This window comes from Cryptomeria japonica, chromosome 11 (genome assembly GCF_030272615.1).
Source record: "Cryptomeria japonica chromosome 11, Sugi_1.0, whole genome shotgun sequence".
NCBI lineage: Eukaryota > Viridiplantae > Streptophyta > Pinopsida > Cupressales > Cupressaceae > Cryptomeria > Cryptomeria japonica.
The window spans coordinates 641704489-641725235 of NC_081415.1; the positions used below are offsets into that span (position 1 = coordinate 641704489).

A 20747-nucleotide genomic window follows, 5' to 3' on the forward strand; every position below is an offset into this window, starting at 1 on the left:
TTTGAAAAGCTAAAACACTACACCTGAAAGGAGCCCCCATAATAGAAAATTAATGACTACACTAGCCCTTCCTCTTTTGTAATCACAAGGAGGAGGAGAGGATGATGAAGAATAAGACCTCTGCAGACTGTAAAATATAATCACTTCAAATAAAATTTTGAAAAAAAAAAAATAAGGTAACATGTAAGGAGAACTACCCCCAAACTCCACTGAGGGCAGCCACCCAAGACCCCACTCCAGTTGTAAAAAGCAAAAATAAAAGTAAAACGGTTTTGAGCTGTGCCAGCTTAAATTTCAGGTAATTGAGTTACATTTATACCTTTAATTGTCCAAGTCAATTTAATTCCAAATAATGCTGCAAAGGTTACACTCAAATGATTTAGACAATAAACATAACAATCTTAATGAAGATGCTTGGATTTCAAACATTTACATTGGCACTGCAATTTGTTGTTGAACTCTTTCTCAAGTTTTATTCTCTAGTGAATCCCTTACTTGGGAACATGCTTAAGGTCCTGACTGATATCATAAAACTACTTATTTGGTGTATCTACTCCTTTTCTGTTTGATAGATAATGCTAGAGCTTGTTACTCTTTTTTTCAGATGATGAATGTCAACAGCTTATATCATCTCTAAACCAAAACAATTACTACGGAGACAGTGCCAGAATTTGCTAGGCAGTGAATATTTTGGAGAATTTTCCTATGTCCCCCATGCTAATGACCAAATCCAAAATCAGAGACTCCTAGATCAGTGCTTTGTAACAACCAACATATCACATTTCAGGAATTGCATTCTTTCCTTCTATTTCATACTCAAACTTATGTCTAGTCCTTGCAACTGCCTTTAATGATGTGTAAAACATACACAATCCTTGACCTTGTCCACTGCACTCTTGAGAAACTCAGCCTTTTCATATTTGTCCAAGACTCGATCTGAATGCCTCGTGAGATTATTCCCTAAGCTTATTTTCCCTAGAGCCTCTTGCCTATCTTCAGATACCTTGACTTTCTTTAGCTTTAGAAACCCCTGTTCTCTAGTTGCACGATCCCATATCACAGTTGTGACATACATAATGAATTTCAACAATTTGTCATTGAATCTATTCGAAATTCTCGCATTTGTACTTGAAACATGATAGTTTTTTGGTATGAAGAGCTATTCTCATCACCTGTCCTCTTACTTGCCCATTCATCAATCCTTTCTTTCAGTCATAAATATTTTTGAAAAGCCCACCTTATAATTCAATCTACTGTTAACTTTGGGCAGGTAGCATCTCATTATCATCTCAACTTTTACATGGGTTAAATTTACAAAACATGTTGCTTTGGTAATACTACTAATAAAAATATCAGTAGATGGCATGTGATTAATGCCTCATGTATTAATTCTTAGAAATAACTAACAAGTTTCACGAGTGTCAAATACCTACCTTTTAAGCATGTAATAATAGTTTTTGTTTTGTAATAAAAAATTAATGGAATTGTATTTTGAATAATACAATAATTACCTTAAGAGTTACATGTTTCTATTATTTTTATGTAAAATTTTAAGTTAACTATTAAAAAAATGAAACAAAATCTTCATTTTTTTAAAACTACCCCAGAAAATAGGAAGGAACCACAACAAAAATGATCAAATTAGCAACAATAAATTACTGTCACGAGATAGATTCTATAGGCTAGTTTAATATAATATTAGAAAGTTTTGTGTAATCACGCCAATAGGTATTCTAGAATGGCATGAAGTAAAAACAATAACTATTTACAGCCAATATTTATTTCTAAACTACTGAAACTATAAAACAACTCTTAAGTAAATAAAATAAGTTTGAAGTAAAATAAATTAACCATTAAATAAATAAAATAAGTATTAAGTACATAAAATAATTATTAAGAAAATGAAAATTACTACTAAATAAATAAAATAGCTCCAAACTAGTTATTTACATTAAAACTAAAACAAAGCAACATATATTTGGAAAAAATAAAATACAACAACTCTTAAGCAAATAAAATAATAACAATACTTAAATAGTTCCAAAGGAAAATAGAATAATTTTTAATCAAATAAAATAACTCTTTAGTAAATTAAAAAACTGTTCACTAAATAAAATAAATCAAGTAAATATAAATAGCCCTTCAAATAAAAATAAACAGGGTAAATAAAATAAAACAATTCTTAAGTTCTTAAGCAAATAAAACATCTCTAAAATTCTAAATTGATATTTATGAACATTTTTTAGATAGATGTATTTCAAATATCGTATTTAAGTATATACAAGTTGTATTTTTAAAGTTTATATTTGACCTGAGTTGAGGAAGGCATATGCAAAAAATTACATTTAACCCAATTTAAAAAAAAAGGGCATCTCTTCAATTCATAAAAATCTACAAGATGGTTGAAGTCTCTAGGCATGTGAGGAAATGAATCAACAAAACTATTACTACTTCAGCTCCATTTGCATTAAATTTTTTATTACAAAACAAATTCTAACCCTGTTGTGTTGGGACCAAATTTGAAAAATTGTAAAATTTATCCATCTTTTGACCCCCTTGTGTGCATGTGCCCTATTTGTCCATCATAGATAACCGATCTAAGAAACATTTAATGGAACCTTCCCCTTTATCGAAATTTGCCGAACTGTGCTCTCTTAAACTCCGCAATGGTTCTTTATAAGCATGTAGGAGTGTTCAAGAATTCTTAAACTCCGCAATGGTTCTTTATAAGCATCTAAGAGAATCAAGAATTCTTGAACTCTCTGACATGATTCAAAAACTGTTAAAAGCTCTGACGTAGTTCAAAAGAGAGAAAACAGCTAAGGAAGAAAAGGTCATCAAAGAGTTCAATAATTTTTTAACTCCTCGACATGGTCAAAAAACTCATGAAAACCCCAACATGATGAATAAAATTAAGTGAAGGACAAAGAAAAACTTAAAGAAAATGAGAATGTCAAAAAGTTCAAAATTTCTTGAACTTGCCAACATATTTCAAGAGAGCTAAAGAGCATCGACAAGCGACAATGAATCTTCAAATTAGTTTAAATGTGAAAAACAAGAAATTGAAAAATGTTTAAACATGATTAGTGCATCATGATTGCAAACGATACCTGCTCGATTTGGGCCATTCATTTTTTAGGCAAGATTCTCCATCTACCATTGATCTCAGTTTCAAAGAGTGGACTGCATTCATTCCTCAACCATTGTGATTTCATTTTGATTTCCCTCGGGCATTTTTTTGTTGATGTATATGATGGCTCGCTTTCTTTGTTTCTATTGGTCACTAGAGATAACTGTTTGGTCTGAAAATCCCTAAGGCTGATTCTAGGGAATCAAACATTGCTGCTCTGAGCTACATATGGATTATATCTTGTAGTGTAGGGAGGGTCTTCAAATGCACATGATCATGTAATGGTATGTCTTTGTGGTTGTTTGTAATGATTCCATTATATATCTTCTCTCACCACAATTGTTAAAGTGTTTGTAATAAGTGATACATGAAAGTGTGATAGCTTCCAGTGCATTGCACTCCTACTGTAATGATCTTTCTCTTGCTCCAAATGGGTTATCACAGTTCTATGATGGATTATTAAGCATCTCTATTACATGGAATGTGATCATTGATTTGTTTATGAATACAAAATGGTTTTTATATGTTTTATTGGATGTATCTCCTTCCTCTTTATTGTTCATGACTCAGTTGCCTAATCGAGTAAACACCTGTCCATATTGGTGAAGAATCAAACATTTATCTTCTAAATAACTTCTCCTTGTTAATTAATTTAGTCAACAGTCAATAATACTCTAGTTCTTGTGGTATGCATGAACAATTGTTAATATATATATCTTATGAATGCAGAAATAAATGCACAAATATTTATATACTAATATAATATATCTATGCATTTAACACCATGTATATTAGACATGATAGTAAGATGATTTCCAAATAAGTAACAATCAATCATGGCAAGGTGAGGAAGGGAATACAAGGAGGGGGAACGGCTATAGATTCCTCACTAGGCACACCACCTAGGTGGAGGATCACTTTGGGCACCCTATTGTAGTTTCTCCTCCAACCTCTACATTGACCAATTGTTGGGATGGATTTAAGGGAGTCTCAATCATAGGAGGGTAAATAAGGGTGGCATTAAGAGAGAGAACGGCTATAGGACACCTCACTAGGTAAGCCACCTCATATGAGATGGCAAGAAGCCACATGAGGCCAAGAGGGATGGTATATCCACTCTTGGGCCTAGGGGAGAGGATTGCTTTGGGGACACTATCACGTCTCCTTATCCGAGATCCGTTCTGATTGAACCCAAACAATGGATTAGATAGGTTAAGTGACTAAGATAATTATGAATATAAGAACTTTAACCCTAGTAATGATTGATCTTATGAATTGTATCTTCAATATTTGTCTAACATGATTGTAGGATCTCAACAAGGATCTATATTGCATTTACATCATTTGAATAAAGTTATATCTCTAACTATATTATGTTCCCCGTTTTTTGAATTTGTGAATCGAGGGCAGAATCTAGGGTAATTCCCAAATGGGGACATTACATAATACAACAACAATGTTAAGTGGGTATCTCAAGTATGCTTATACGCAAAAGAATTTCTACCTTAAAAGAAAAGTGGCATTAGCATTGGCAAGCAATGTGAGAGGCACTCTAGAAGGCTAGCACCTCTGGATAAAGACAATTATTTGATCGGTGTAAAGCATCCCTATTGACAAGTACAATTGTAGTTCTTGTGGGAGTAATGTTTGAGAGTAAGACCAAAGGAAGGCATCCTAGTAGAAAGGGATTTGTTGTACCTTTCATATATGCATATATGTTGCATCTTGTTTGATCCAATATAAGATGTAAAGCCTAAAGGAGTTCATTTAATTTCATAATGAGCCTTCTTCATTGAATTGTTTTGGCCAACTTGAAAACTCCAAGAAAGTAGAAGTTGTTAGCGCAGTTTAGGAAGCTAAATTTGGATCATTCTTGTAGGATTGTTTATAAGATTGTGGATCAAAAAGCCTTCCAATTAAGGTGTGATCTGAAAATTATTGGCCAAAACTTTAGACACGGTTGTGTTGATATGTTTTTCATGCACATGCGAACACAAAATAAAATACCTAAAGGTACCTTATCCTCTCTTGAACAAAGTTTCTTGACTGCTGAAGATCTTGCCAAAGGATCAGTCAGAGTAACTCCAAGGTTCTGATATTTAGGTTCTCTATGTGTGGGTAAGCTCTTTGCGGTACGATGTGATTTTGCTAGAATCACAAGGGGACTTACATTTGACTGCCTGAGCATCTGATTTACTGGAACTCAAGTCCTATCTACTAGTTGGAAGATAAAAAAATGGCAAAAGGTATAGAGTTTAGAGAGTCTACTCTAAGACCTAGAATGCAAGAAGATGGATGAACGACTAGGTGGAGTCCTACTGGGTTGGGTCTCACCATCAGGCTTGAACAATCTGACACCAACTCAGTACGATCTTCTGAGGGATGCTTCAAATATATTCAAATCAGATACCATCAGATACTGATCATCATTCAAGTTAATTCATGAACAATAGACGTGTAACGATTTGAGATTAAGCTCATCCTATTCCAGTTGACCACGCAAGGGGCACTTACAGTCAACAAGAGGCTAGTGGTTTGGACTAGGGGGATTCCATGCGAGTGCATTCAATAACTTCTTTCATTCAATCTAATCATTTATCATCTACAATGAAGATTCAACAAGAGACCATGCATATTGCAAAGAAACGACACATTTCACCATATCTTCAATGAAAAGGGGGTTCATTTACAATCAAGGCAACAATTTATTGCCTTCTCTTCCTAATTTACTCTAATTGCTATTCTATTATCCATTCTCTATTAATCAATCCCTGACTATTATCTATTAACCAACTATTAACCTCTACAAATGAGGAGTCAGGGCTTTATATAGAGAAACCTTTACAAATCGACGACTCTGATTGACTTAGAATCAATGGCTAGGATTACAAGATAGAAACCCTAATTGGGGTTTGTTACAACAAACTTCCTTAGCCAATTAGAAAATTACATTTCAGAAGTGAGGACCAATAGGAAGCAGGGGTAGGTACATTGACGTTTGTGCCACCTCCAGTAAATTAGGTACATTGAATCTGATCATGCTGAGGTGGACCAATCCGACTGGAAGAGGTCGTCCTTGCCCTGGCCTGGTCTTCTTCTATCTGCAAAATAAACCAAAAGATGATTAAGGATACATAATAAATTTATTTAACATAGCATTTTCTACCTTAAATCATCAATAAGAGTTATCAAAATGAAGTTCGTTTGAAATCCTTCCCAGGGACAGGCCCCATAAAATTTTGCCCTAGACCCTGGCCAAGGACAGGACCTATTCGGGATTTTCGCCCTCGACCCTCTGGAAGGGTCAGGAGCGAAATTCTTGTTTAAGCTCAAATTCCATCATTTTATTGGTTCAAAATGCCTCCAAGACAAGCATATGCTATCTTTCTCTTGTCCAAAGCCTAGGAATCCATGTCTTGACCTTCATCATGAGCAAGTTAGGTAAAATTGAGAATTTCGCTCTGGACCCTTAGGAAGGGTCGGGAGCGAATTTCTTCCCTTAGCTCAAAATACTCACTTCTTTCACTCACAATCCCCTCTAGGGCTCATTTTATTGGTTCAAAATGCCTTCAAGACAAGCATATGCTATCTTTCTCTTGTCCAAAGCCTAGGAATCCATGTCTTGGCCTTCATCATGAGCAAGTTAGGTAAAATTGAGAATTTCGCTTTGGACCCTTAGGAAGGGTGAGGAACGAATTTCTTCCCTTAGCTCAAAATACTCACTTCTTTCACTCACAATCCCCTCTAGGGCATGCTTGTGGCAATCTTTAAGCCCAATCTACCTTGATCACTGTCTTGGCCTAGCACAAATTTGGAAGGAAAAGGACATTTTGTGAATTTCCCCCTGGACCCTTTGGAAGGGTCAGGAGCGAATTTCTAGTTTTAGGCTTAATCTTACACTTCCTTTACCTCAATTCATCTTGCAAGGCAAGAATACCTCACTCCACCTTCAACCATGCCACAAGAATCAATGTTTTGGCTTCACCCAAGGAGAAAATGGTGGATTTGAAGAATTTTGCTCTGGACCCTTTGGAAGGGTCAGGAGCGAAATTCATGTTTTGCATGTTTTCCCTCACTCAACTCCATTCCTCTCACTTTGTTTCCTCTAGACTCCCTCATTTGAATCCATTTCTCAACTTGCTTGACAACATTTACATTGCCTCAAAAATGGCTGAAAGGAGAATTTCGCTAAAAAACATGGCCAGGGACAGGACCTATAAGGGATTTTGCCTTGGACCCTCTGGAAGGGTTAGGAGCGAAATCCTCGTCCAAGCTTAGAATCTTCATTTTTGGAGGCAACAATCCATTCAAGGGCAATCCTAAGGGCATCCTCCAACTTCTCCCACCTTGGTCTAGGCTTAGCTTGGCATAAAAATGAAAGGAAAAGGGTGTTTTAAGGAATTTCGCTCTAGACCCTTTGGAAGCGTCAAGAGCGAATTTCATATTTTGAGCTTATTCCTTCATTCCTCCCACTTCAATTCATCTTCGAAGGCAAGGTCACGCCACTTCACATCCATCCAAGCCATAAAAAACCAAAGACTTGACTTGCTTTGAAGGGAAAATAGGTGATTTTAAGAATTTCGCTCTGGACCCTTTGGAAGGGTCAGGAGCGAAATCCTAGTTTTTGCTCAATTCCTTCAAGTTTGAAGATCACCAACAAGTCAAAGTCATGCCTAAAGACACATCCCATCTTAATTTACCCTAGCCCACACTTGACTTAAGCATAAAATTGAGAGAAAAGAGTGGTTTTGTGAAATTTCGCCCTAGACCCTTTGGAAGGGTCAGGAGCGAATTTCCCCCTCTAGGACAAAATCTCCACCTTTTATTGCTTTCAATCACTCCCCAAGGCAAGATCATGTCCATCTTTCTTCCAACATGCCTTGGACACTAAGAACTTGGCCAAACAAGGAAGAAAATGAGGTCCATGGAGATTTTCGCTCTGGACCCTTTGGAAGGGTCAGGAGCGAAAATCATGTTCTAGGCTTGATTCTTCATTTCTCCAACTCCAAACCACCTCAAAAGGCAAAGACATGATATCTCACTTCCATCCACGCCATAAAGACCAAGGACTTGACCTCCTCTAAGGGAAAAATAGTTGTTTGCAAGAATTTCACCCTGGACCCTTTGGAAGGGTTAGCAGCAAAATTCTTGATCTTAGACAAAATCTTCACATTTTGATGCTTTCATTCACTTCCTGAGGCAAGAACATGTCAAAACCTTCTCAATATGCCTTAGAAACTAAGATCTTGGTCTAGTCAAGGAAGAACTGGGTGTCTTCTAAGAATTTTGCTCTGGACCCTTTAGAAGGGTCAGGAGCGAAATTCAAGTTTTGGGTTGATTTCACACCTCTTTCCTCCTCAAATCACTTCAAACTTGATTTAACCAATTTCTTCTCACCACAATCAAGTCCACTTACCACCAAATTAGCTTGAAAACTTCGCCTTTCAATGCCTTAGGCAAAATAGGGGGTCAAATGAGGATTTCGCTCTAGACCCTTTGGAAGGGTCAAGAGCGAATTTCCTCCTCCAGGCTAATTTCCATCATTTTGTCGCTTCAAACCTTCTTCCTAAGGCAAATATGCATCCAAGTCCTCCATACCATGCAGTAGAGGTTTCAAACTTGGTCAAGTTAAAGAGCAAAATAGAGGAAATATGAATTTTGCTCTGGACCCTTTGGAAGGGTTAGGAGCGAAATCCATGTCTTAGGTCAAAATCTTCATTCCTCAATGCTTTCAATCACTTCCTAAGGCAAGAACATATCAATCTACCCCCACCATGTCCAAGGAACAAGAATGTTAGCCCAAACAAGGGAGAAAATAGTGTCTAGGGAGAATTTCGCTCTGGACCCTTTGGAAGGGTCGGGAGAGAAATTCACATTTAGGCTCGAATCTTGGCTTCATTTCTCACATTTCTTCATCCGAACAAGTGTTTTGCCCTCAATAATGCCTGGGAATGAGTTAGTTCTAAGTTTGGGTCAAAGTAGAATGTCTTATGGAGAATTTCGCTCTGGACCCTTTGGAAGGGTCAAGAGCGAAATTGAAATTCGCTTTGGACCCTTTGGAAGGGTTAGGAGCGAAATTTGACATTTTGGTCTCTCGGTCAAGATTCGTATATGGAATATAACATTTAAGTATAAGAAAAAGATTCTTATACTTTAAGTTATATTCCATATATACTGTCAGGATGTTTGAGAGTGGTTTCGAGCCTCGAGGAGTTATAATGCAAAATCTAGTTTTTGGAGGATTCTTCAATTTTCCAGACAGTCAAATTTCAGGATCAGGATGACATTCCAAACTTAGCCAAATTTCAGGACATTTGAAGATCAGGATGACATTCCAGACTTCATCACTCACCAACTTGACCTAACTCAGACCTTCAAAGAGGATATTCACTCACCAAGCTTCATTGACCTCCTCAAACTCAAACAAGACACAATTAGCAACAAGAGCAAAACTAGGCCTAAGGGAGACTTTCAAAGAAACCCTAACCTCGAGCATCCACTGACTCACCTTTAGCTAAAACAGAGCCTGCTCTCTTAGTGATCCCTCTGGCAACACTCAGCATGCAAAGGCTAATAGACAAAACCCTTAAAACCTAGAAACAAACCCCAGAAAGAAAAAAGAAGTAGGGGTCCTGTTGACATGTATTTTGTACACTATCAAACACAGAATAAAATACCCAAGGGTACCTTATCCTCTCTTGAATAAAGCCTCTGATTGCTGAAGATATTGCGAAAAAGGATCAATCAGGATGACTCCAAGGTTCTTGATGTAGGGTCTCTACGTGTGGATAAGCTCGCCGTGGTATGATGTGATTTGCTGGAATCACAAGGGGACTTACATTTGATGATTGAACTTCCGATCTGCTTTGCTGGAACACAGGCTCTGACTAACTTAGATTTGAAAAAATGGAAAAAGGATAAGGGCGAAGAGAAGATTTAATCCTAATACTAAGAATGTAGGAGCAATGATTTGATTTTTTGATGAAACTCTAACTAGGTCTTGTTTTGACATCAATGGACCATCTCCACAAGGCTAGTGCGATCTTCTAAGGGAAGCTTTATGATGTTCAAATCATCACCGCAGGCATAGACACCATCAAGTTGATGCATATCAATGAAGAAGCGACAAATTGAAATTGAGCTTAAGCTGAACGATTCCAGTTGACTACACAAGGCAAGTCTGTAATCAACAAACTGCTAGTAGTATGGATATATGAATTCCACCATCAATCAATCACATTTCCTCCATTCATCTAATCATCTACCATCTAGGATTGAAGACTCAACAAGAAACCATGCAAATTGCAAGAAACGACACACTTCACCATTACTTCAATGAAAATGGAGTTTGTTTACAATCAATGGCAACAATTTCTTGCCTTGTCCTCCTATTCTACTCTAATTACTATTCTATCAATTTCTAACTACTCTCTATCTACTAACTGCTTTCTATTATTTACAACTCTCTCTAACTTATTGCTAATTAGCCTTTACAAATGAAATGCCAGGGCTTATATAGTGCCCACAATACAATTCGATGGCTTAGAACAATTCGAGATCAATGGCCAAGATTCAACAATGAAAACCCTAATTAGGGTTTGTTACAACCATTACATAACATTTAATGCTTGACCAATGATAAAATTGTATTGCTTGGACACATGTCCTCTCTAGAAAATTCCACCAATGGATAGCTGGGGTAGGTACATCGGAGTTTGTGCCACCTTCCATGAGTTAGGTACATTGAATCTGGACATGCTGAGGTGGACCACACTGACTGGAGGAGTGATGACTAGGATGCCACCTCATCTGACACTTGTAGCTTGCTAGATATTCAATTTGATATCGTTGAGAGGCTATCTTTAATTAACTCTTGTTCTAACTCCTTTTGTCCTTGATTTGCAAGATGATGATGTACCTCGCCTTGGAATGCTGGATTGGAAGAGGCCGCCCTTATCCTTGCTTGATCGTCCTTGAGGAGACCGTCCTTGATCTGGCTTGATTTTCCTTGAGAGTCGCCATCTTGGTACCTACACAACATTTCAAAATTAGTAATAGATTCTGCAATGTATAAACATAGATTAGATTAAAGATTAATTTTAGGAAACTTCATGATAAGTCTTTGAGTTATCATTTCCTAAATATGATTGAGCTACTGGGAATTCAAAATTTCAAAATTCAAAATTTCAAGATTGAGGTTAGGACGACCAATACTCAAAATTTAGACAAAAGAAGTTTTCGCCATACCTCACTTGAGAACTAACTCTAAAAAGATGCAAAATAAGGAAATTCGCCTAGGCAAAATCGAAATTTGAAGCTTTCAATGTGATCCTCCTCTAGCGAACGCCCTCCTTGTCAATTTCACCACCTTTGGGGGGTCTTCAACGTCTTGATGGCAAATTCGCTCCACTTCAAACCAAGTTTGCACTCCCCTTGAATGGAAATTTCGCACCTTTCCTCAATGAAATTCGCACTTCCTCCTTGTCTTCTCCAAATCGCATGCAAAGGAAGTTTGAATGATGATTTGAAAATGAAATAACTCACCCCTCCCTTTATAGGCGCTCACCTTCACATTGACCCTAGGCCGACTTTGGTGAATAAGGCAAATTTAAAATAAACTTAAAAGCCGACCTTTGTAAAATGAAACAAATTTTAAATCAAGCGCCCCATTTTATTTATAATTAATTAATTTAATGCCTATAATTTTAAATAAACTCGATTTTTAAAAGGCAAAAATTAATTAATAAAGACCCATGCGCTAATGTTAAATGCTAACTTTAATTGGATTTCAAATTTATCGATTTTTTAGCATTTAATGTAATTTGAAAATGATGTTGGCACCAAACATGGAAGATGTAAGGGGTACAAACCACATCGCTCTGGTCCCTGGGAGAGGGACAGGAGCGATTTTGCATTTTGCTCTTGATTTTCTCGCCTTTTACGTTCAAAATCACATCCTCTACGTTGAAACTGGCATCTTCATTGGGAATCTCGAGCTTGATCGATTCAATGTTGTAGATGGATGCCTCTTAAGACCATTATCGCCCTGGTCCCTTGGTGAGGGACAGGAGCGAACTTGCTTTTTCTTCCTTGGTCTTTCGCCTCTTTAATCACCAATTTATATCACAAGGCAAGTAATGACTTTGTTCTTTCATTCCACGCATACTTACTTGTCTTTTACAAGGCAAATTTGATATTTGAATGTTCATCGCCCTGGTCCCTTGGTGAGGGACAGGAGCGATATAGCTTCCTTGTTCAAATTGATAGTCTTTTGACGTTTGAAACCTTTGCATATCATCATCTTAATACGCCTTAGACCCTGTGCAACCATGTACAATCTTGACTTGGCATGAATTTTGAATGAATTGGCAAATATGGTGGATATCGCCCTGGTCCCTGACTGAGGGACAGGAGCGAACTTCAATGTCCTGGGCTCATGCTTGCTTTCATCAACTTGCCATTGCTTTCATCGTGTAAAATGAAGTCCCTTTGATCCCCTTGGACACTTGAAACGTGATTGACTTTCAAAATCTAGGCCTTTATGGAAATTTCGCTCTGGTCCCTTGGAGAGGGACAGAAGCGAACTGGGGTATTTTAGTGCAAATCCTTCAATTTGGTGGTCTTCGTAACTTTGTGCTTGATTGAGATGCTTCGAAACGCCCTTACCACTCTTCACCTTGTCTTGGAGAGGCTTGAACTTAGCGAAAAGGCAACATAACTAAGATATCGCCCTGGTCCCTGGCTGAGGGACAGGAGCGAATTTGTACTTGTAGGCTCCATCATACTTTGTTAACTCCAAAATTTATCTTCAACGGATCCATTACACCGTCATTGCTTGCCTCGAACCTAAAACTTGCTTGATCTTTGCCCACAACATGCCTTATAAGGAATTTCGCTCTGGTCCCTGGGAGAGGGACGGGAGCTACACTGAACTTCGCCCTGGTCCCTGACTGAGGGACAGGAGCGATTTTTGCATTTTGGTTCATTTTTCTTCACGACGGCACTTCAAGTTATATTCATTCGGTAAAATGCATCTCTTTGGACTTCTTCAAATCATCAAGTTGTTAAAATCCTACGAGGACAAAGCAATGTCAGACTTTAAGCTCCGGTCCTTCACTGAGGGACAGGAGCGAAATTTGCTCTCTAGGCCAAATCGTTACAATTTTCATCAAAAAATGTCTTGGCTAAGGAAGATATCATCTTACTTAATGCTATGAATAAAAGTTAATGTCCAAAAAAGGTCTAAAATTGTGCACATAAAGAAAATCGCTCTGGTCCTTCAGTGAGGGACAGGAGCGAATTTGACCTTCTAGGCAAAAACTTCATCATTTCATTGTTTTTGATCAAGTCTGGATGCTTTATCATGCTCATTTCGTCCTTCACCATGCTTTTGATGTCTCAATTCGTCCAAACAAGGTCAGGAATGGCTCAAATAAGTATTATCGCTCTGGTCCCTTGGTGAGGGACAGGAGCGCTTCGCCTTGGTCCTCCTGAGAGGGACAGGAGCAAAATTCGCTCTGGATCCTCAGTGAAGGACAGGAGCGAAATTTGACTTTTCGAACTCTCTATCAGGATAAATTTTATGGAATATAACATTTAAGTATAAGAATACTTTAAGTTATATTCCATATATACTTTCAGGATGTTTGAGAGTGGTTTCAGACCTCCAGGAGTTATATTGCAAAATCTAGTTTTTGGAGGTTTTTTCAGTTTCCAGACTTAGTCAAATTTCAGGATCAGGACTCTCAGACTTAGCCAAATTTCAGGATCAGGACCTCACTCAAGCCGGACTTGCTACCCTATTGATCTCCCTGACAGCACTCAAAATGCAAAGGTCAACTAACAAAACCCTAAAAAACCTAAAGAACAAACCCTAAAAAGCAAAAAAAACAAGGGTCCCCATTTGCAATGGGGCGATGTGTGAAAACGTCACAACAGGTCCCCATTTGCAATGGGGCGATGTGTGAATACGTCACAACAGGTTGGACTGCTAAAAGCATGAAACTTCAGTTTTGGAACTTGTTGCAAGATCAAGAACAGCATATAGGGGTTATTTCAAGTGTGATATTTTTACATATTTTTAATTCCTATCAAAACGTTATTCAATTTCAAATCAAGCAGAACCTCGATTTGAGCGTGCATGTGAAAGTTATGACCTCTGAAAGAGGAAGGTATGTGGATCAGTGACAGGTATGGCAGTTACCAAATTTTTTTTATGATTCAACTGTTGTTGAAGCTGTCACATACAAGACAAAACAGGACTTACGATCATTCGAGGAATTGAAACAGTTCTTTTTGGGTTTCTTATAAAGGGCATTCCAGCTACTTTTTTTACTCATGTGCTCATACTTGTGCATAAATACACCCATTGGTGTATGGTATCGAGAGGCATATGTGTGTGTAGTAGCCTGTTTGGACTGTGAATTAAGGGATGTAACTGATATAGGCAGGGATGTGAGCATAATAAAATTTGCCAAAGGATTCTAAGGTGTTAAAGAATCAGTTGTAGTTGTTATATTGACACCTCAGTTTTGTAAACTTTAAATTAAAATTATGTAAATAAATCCATGTTGAAGGAATGATATGAAACTTGGAAAATACTTTCAACATCAAAAGCATCTCCAAAATAAAGTACTGACAAAGGTTAGTATTAAAAACTATATACTTCCACACCAGATGACTTCCTATGCATCCAGCAAAATAGGGACTTGTCAACCTACAAATAAAATGCCTTCATCTTACATAGGGTTTATTGTTAATATATACTCCAGCTTTGTTTAAATGCACCAGATAGCAAATTTTCTTGAGGAAAATTATACAAGTCAATAAAAAGCATTACCCATTGAACCATGTTGAAAAAACACAGACTACAACATGAATCTGTGATTTACAAAATAAATGGGCTGTAAATGTAAAAAGCTGTAATTGTAATACCACTATCACATCTTATGTCACTAAAACAGAAGCCTTACTTTATTATATCTAACCTTTTGACATAGACACAAAATTTATTCCCATAATGTAAGTTCAAACTGAATGCTGGTCTCAAATAACAGTATTTAATTATCTGAGGAGATCCACACACCTGGAAAGCCGCCAATACCAACAATATCACCACGCTTTACACCAGCATGATGCTTAACAAATTCAGCCTCTTCCATTGCTGAATTCCTGAAAAGCAATAACAGTTTGTGCATGTCAATGCAACAATGAACAGTTAAGATGAAATAGAAGATAGAACTTTCAATCACAAGATTGAATTCACAATCAAGTTAAATGCTTGAGAAAAATATATCACTGATTAGAAATCAATACTATTTGAAATATAATCCCAAATGTGGAATCTCCCATATCTCTGAGATCAAACAGATAAATGTAGGTGAACTAGAAATATGAGCTGACTAACATTTTCTAGGACATATAAACCCTAAACCAATCCTTTGTGTAATCATAATAGCAAAAGCTTAATCAATCTGATATGCTCCTGTTGACTTCTCAACAGTACATTTGGCACCTCCACAGTTGATAAAACAAAACAAGCTGATAATACATGACATAATGATCACCAAACGGATAACAACAAATGAAAGTATGTAGAAAAACGCATGCAAATATCTCAACACAAAAGTTTCTGTATGGTCAATAAAGTTGGGCAACAATTAAAACATCATTTAAACTTAAATTAAGGATTGGGTTTGAGTTTGGAATTCAGCTATGACAGATCAAAAAAAAATATAGATTACCCAAGTTAGGCACCATTTGGGTAAAGCCATACAGACAAATATAAAGCATAAAAAATAATAGAAAACACGTATAACTTGCAAAAAAGCATATGAAACTAGCCACAAAACACAACTATAATTGATTATTCAAAGCCAAATCTTAAACAATAAAAACAAAAGACTTATTGACATGTTCAAAATAGTATAATAGTTGACAAAGTACAACAAAATTATACAACTACATATGGAAAATCAAAAAAAACCATAATATTACTTTGCATTGAGAGCGTCAACATCTTCAATTAGCTTCAATATATGTGTAATAATATTATCCTAGAAAGCTATATATTGAAGGATATGTATGCACATATGTATGTATGTATATATGTATATATATATATATATATATATATACACTAAGTCACCAGGTTCGAATTCAAGTTCGGCAACCATAAAATTCAGATGAAGTTCGGCAAGGGTAAAAAATCGACATTAAATTTGCCTTATATAATTTATTTTTTAAATATAAGTAATATATTCACAAAATTATAATTTATAAATACTAAAGTTTAAAATAATATTATATTTAAGTTGATAAGTTTAAAAATTAAATTTAGATATTTAGATACGTTTAATTATTATTAAATATTAATATTAAAAAATAAAAATAGCAAATAAAGTAAAATAATATTAAATGTTAATATAAATAAAATAATATTAATTTTTTAAAATAATATTAATTTTTTAATGAATGTAAATTATTAAAATATAAAATATATGTTTTAAAAAATTTTAAACTATAGAAAAGAAAACTACATATAAGAAAACTTAAAAACCTCTGGATGAAGTTGCAACGAGAGATAGAGCAAGTGAATGAAAGCTTATCCGTGATCGAAGGGAACGAATGAAAGTTAAGCTAAGTCAGGCCGCCATACTTCGAGAAAACTCCTCTCACCCACTGTTTCTCTATGATCCCAAGCAAACTTACATTTGATGTCATGCTTAATGCTATGTGATCTTGTGGTGGTGTAGCTCATCATGTAAAGCATCTCCTCTCACCCATTGTTTCTCTGTTGTTATGCCTTGACGAAATATGTTGTGCCCTAGCCACAAGCAAGAGGAATTTTGTTCTTAAAAAACCTAATAAAATGTGTTTCGTACGAATTTAGCAATGAATTTTAACGAACTTCATACATTTTTTAAATGTTCACCGCATTTTGAACTTCAACCATGAAATTTGGCGAACCCAATGACTGAGCATATATATACATATATATATGTATGTTATATACATACATACATACATACATACATATATATATATATATATAGATCTCCTCCCTCCCCGTTTCTTTAATCGGTGAGCGTCGTTCAGGCCTAGTAGAATAATAGGTTCCCTCCATTCAATCGATAGTGAGAGCACTCCATGTGCCTTTAGTCATTTGTTTGTCCCGGAGCAGCACCGAAGAACTTGAATTCATCAAAAAGTACATGTTGAAACTGATCATTGCTTTAATGACTAATCCCTAGCTAGGGAAGACTGGGGGATGGCCGCTTGACCAACTGAAACAAATGCACCCTGCTCATCAACCGCACTCGCGCCATCGAGCGCTTCTCGGCCCTAAGGGAAGGAGGGGAATGATAGTGTGAACCTCCTCACATCAAGTTGTTATTACGTATATGAGAGATAGGCTATACCTTTTGAAGGGTTCATCGTTTGTTTTCTATCGACCATAGAATAGCCTAGTTGTTATTAGGTATATGAGAGATAGGCTATACCTTTCGAAGGGTTCATCGTCCGTTTTCTATCGACCATAGAATAGTAGGGGCGATTGATCTTGACCAAACGAGGTTTTCAAACCAAATAAATCATTGAAGGGCTTATTGCTTATTCTAGCAGGCTGATTAATGCCTATAATCCCCACCCTGAATTAATCAGCCTGCGGCGTGTAATTATATATATACATATACATATGTATATATATATACATACATACATATATATATATATATACATACATGCATACATACATATATATATACATACATATATATATACATACATACGTACATACATACATGGTATGTATGTATGTGTATGTATATGTATGTATGTATGTACGCTTAGTCATATATATGTGTGTGTGTATGTGTGTGTTACGAACACACACACACACCCACACATAAGCTAGTTTTAAGCAAAGCCCAAAATACAAAAGTAGTTCCTGAAGGATCAATGTGCCTTCGAAGATTTGTGGAGGACTTTCAGCAGGATACTTGTAAAAAGTGCCACCTTACTATATGATAACTAGAGCTATTTAATCTTATAAAAGAAGATCATTTCCAAAGAGAGAAAACTGCATTGAAGATAATGGACACCTCACTCAGGTAAATGTATTCCATCATAAAAGTTCTCTCCAATTATATTCAAGCAAAGGTATGTCTTTCTACGTGTATGAAGTCTAAATTTATATAAGCATAAAACCATTATATTTTTTCTCTAAACTTGGTAACTTAACCATATGATATTTGCACTTCTACAGTGAAAACAGTTTTTAAGTTAGTAATACATTACATTTACTAATCTTTGAATGCATAGCAGACAATTAGACAAGGTTACGGAATACGTACAAAATATTAAGTCAAAAGTTTGTTCATAATCACTCAACTTATGTAAAAGCTAAAATATAATTTATATCCATAAACTATAGAAAAACAGCTTGACGCAGTAAGAATTTCCAGGGAAGCATTGAAATTCAACTAAACACTGTAACAGAACGGCTGGCACTTTAGAACAAGGCTGGTAACAATTTTATAGTTTAATGGGTTTGTTAATGTCCTCTAATCTGGCAAGACATCATAAACCTTCTGGATGCTGTGGACCTCATAATTCATAAATACTATTACTTAAAATCACAGGTTGGTGATCTCAACAATCAACTTATTGGAAGCTATTAGTCACTCAAAATGCTGTTAAGTTTATATACCTGTGTTTAGTAGATTTGAATCATTCAGTTGTTTGGTCTCTCTTTTTTCTTTGATTAGGATTTTCTGGTCTATCCACATGGAATATATCTCAAACAGAGAGTTTAGGCTAAGTTTATTTTTAACTTGTCTCAAGTTATCTTTATTTAATGTTGATTTGGGATCAAGGAAGCATGAGTCTGTTTTATGGTATTTTCCAAACATATGCATGACCATGTTATTCAAGGGCAAGGCCCCAACAGAAACTCTCACTTAATATTGCAGAAGTTCATATATTATATGCAATAGACCATCTATTCAAATTGTTTCTGCATGTTGAAAAGGCTGCATTAGAAAGAAAGTTCAAGTTTTTTTGTAGAGTATAAAAATCTGTTTACCTAACAATAAAATCAGACACTAACTAAGAAAAATGAATAAGGGCAAATAAAAATAATTTAATAAACCATAAGTACCTTAAGTCAGCCATAACCTGAACTCTTGCTCCATCCGCATGCAAATCATAAAAGTTTAGCTTTGCTCCTGAGCTCCTCTTACTCATTATTCTCCCTAAAATAGAAACAGAACTGTTAACAATACCCACAAAAATTATCACTGAGATTAGCAATGGCAATGACCAAAAACGACAACAAAAATGAGAATTACAATTCCACCAACCAGCTAAAGACACTTCTTCATTATCAAGATGCTGTCCTTTTCTTATATTCTGGTACTCTTTTATGAAATCAGGAATTGATAAGGTGGCAGAAAACTTGTGTGGATAAGGGTTATTTCCAGTGCTTTTCAACGCAGCCAAAATTTTCAATCTGTTTTCACGGTATTGCTGCATAGAAAAAACATATTTCAGTTTGGTAAATAATTCTCACTTCTGCAAAATCCAACAAAGGTTCTCTCCTAAAATCTCTCAGAAGCATTCACAGAGGTAACCATGTTAGCTCCTCTCCATGGAAATGCTAGGGCTGCTTGCTTAACTTCATCATATTCCTTTTTACTTCATATAAGTTATTCTCCACCAAGATTCAAAAAATTTAACAAATATTATGAAAAAATTTCAACACTCCATTCTACTACTTGTTTAGTCTGATCAATCTTATCTTTCCTTCATTAAAGTCATTCTCCACTGATATTGTAAAGATTCTAATATACATTGTGCAATTTTTTCAACAGTAAGCATTTCAAATATCAAATAAAAGGAGTTGATTTAAAATTCAAACCTTCAATTACATTAAAAGGATACAGAACCTGTACACCATGTTTTCCCTCAAATTTTGGAATGGTTTACTCAAGTTAAGAAAAAGAGAACAAAATATTCTGGCTGCTTCCTGGTGTTTTATGTGCATCTGCTGTGTACTAGAGTTTTGCAGTGTTTTGTAAGTAGAATGACACGATGAACATTAGTTTACAGAGTTTGATACATACCTTAGGATCCACATCTTCCTCTTCGTGATCTAGGGCTTGATGCTTCTGTGCATTCACACTGTGTGCAGATGCAGCCTGCATTAATGATGTAAAAGCATCTTAAAATTAGTATTGCTAGAAATTATTTCTCAAACAATCTTAAACAAAACGATAAGCTTTAAAAAAAGGACAGACAATAAGAATATGAATGGATAGACAAAAATAAAAATAAAGAATAAAGAACTTTTATCTATGGATAAATTTATTTTATAATGGGATGTGAATTCGATAAATAAAGGAGCAAGTTGCTTCTTCTTTCACGGCCAAGCCACATGCCCATTTTAAATATGAGACTCCTCTTGTGGAATTCCATAAGGATATCTTTCCATTTACAGAAAAAAAAATGATAAATCCGTAACCCTAAGTTTTGATTTCTAATCTAGGCATTAACAAAAAAAATGATAAATCCGTAACCCTGATTTATGATGTCAAGACCAATCCAAATATTAAACCAG

General features: G+C 35.8%; 1 protein-coding gene across 2 annotated transcripts in view; it reads right to left on the reverse strand.

The window, feature by feature from the left end:
• Window positions 1-20747, reverse strand: part of LOC131055867 (lysine--tRNA ligase) — a 42166-nt gene that overhangs the window by 20013 nt on the left and 1406 nt on the right. For both annotated transcript variants that reach the window (XM_057990184.2, XM_057990183.2), the window contains 4 exons: window positions 20254-20328; window positions 19492-19657; window positions 19290-19383; window positions 15216-15301 (listed from right to left, as the gene is read on the reverse strand). In XM_057990184.2, the coding sequence (XP_057846167.1) occupies window positions 15216-15301; window positions 19290-19383; window positions 19492-19657; window positions 20254-20328 (421 nt within the window). The remainder of the gene's footprint in view (window positions 1-15215; window positions 15302-19289; window positions 19384-19491; window positions 19658-20253; window positions 20329-20747) is intronic.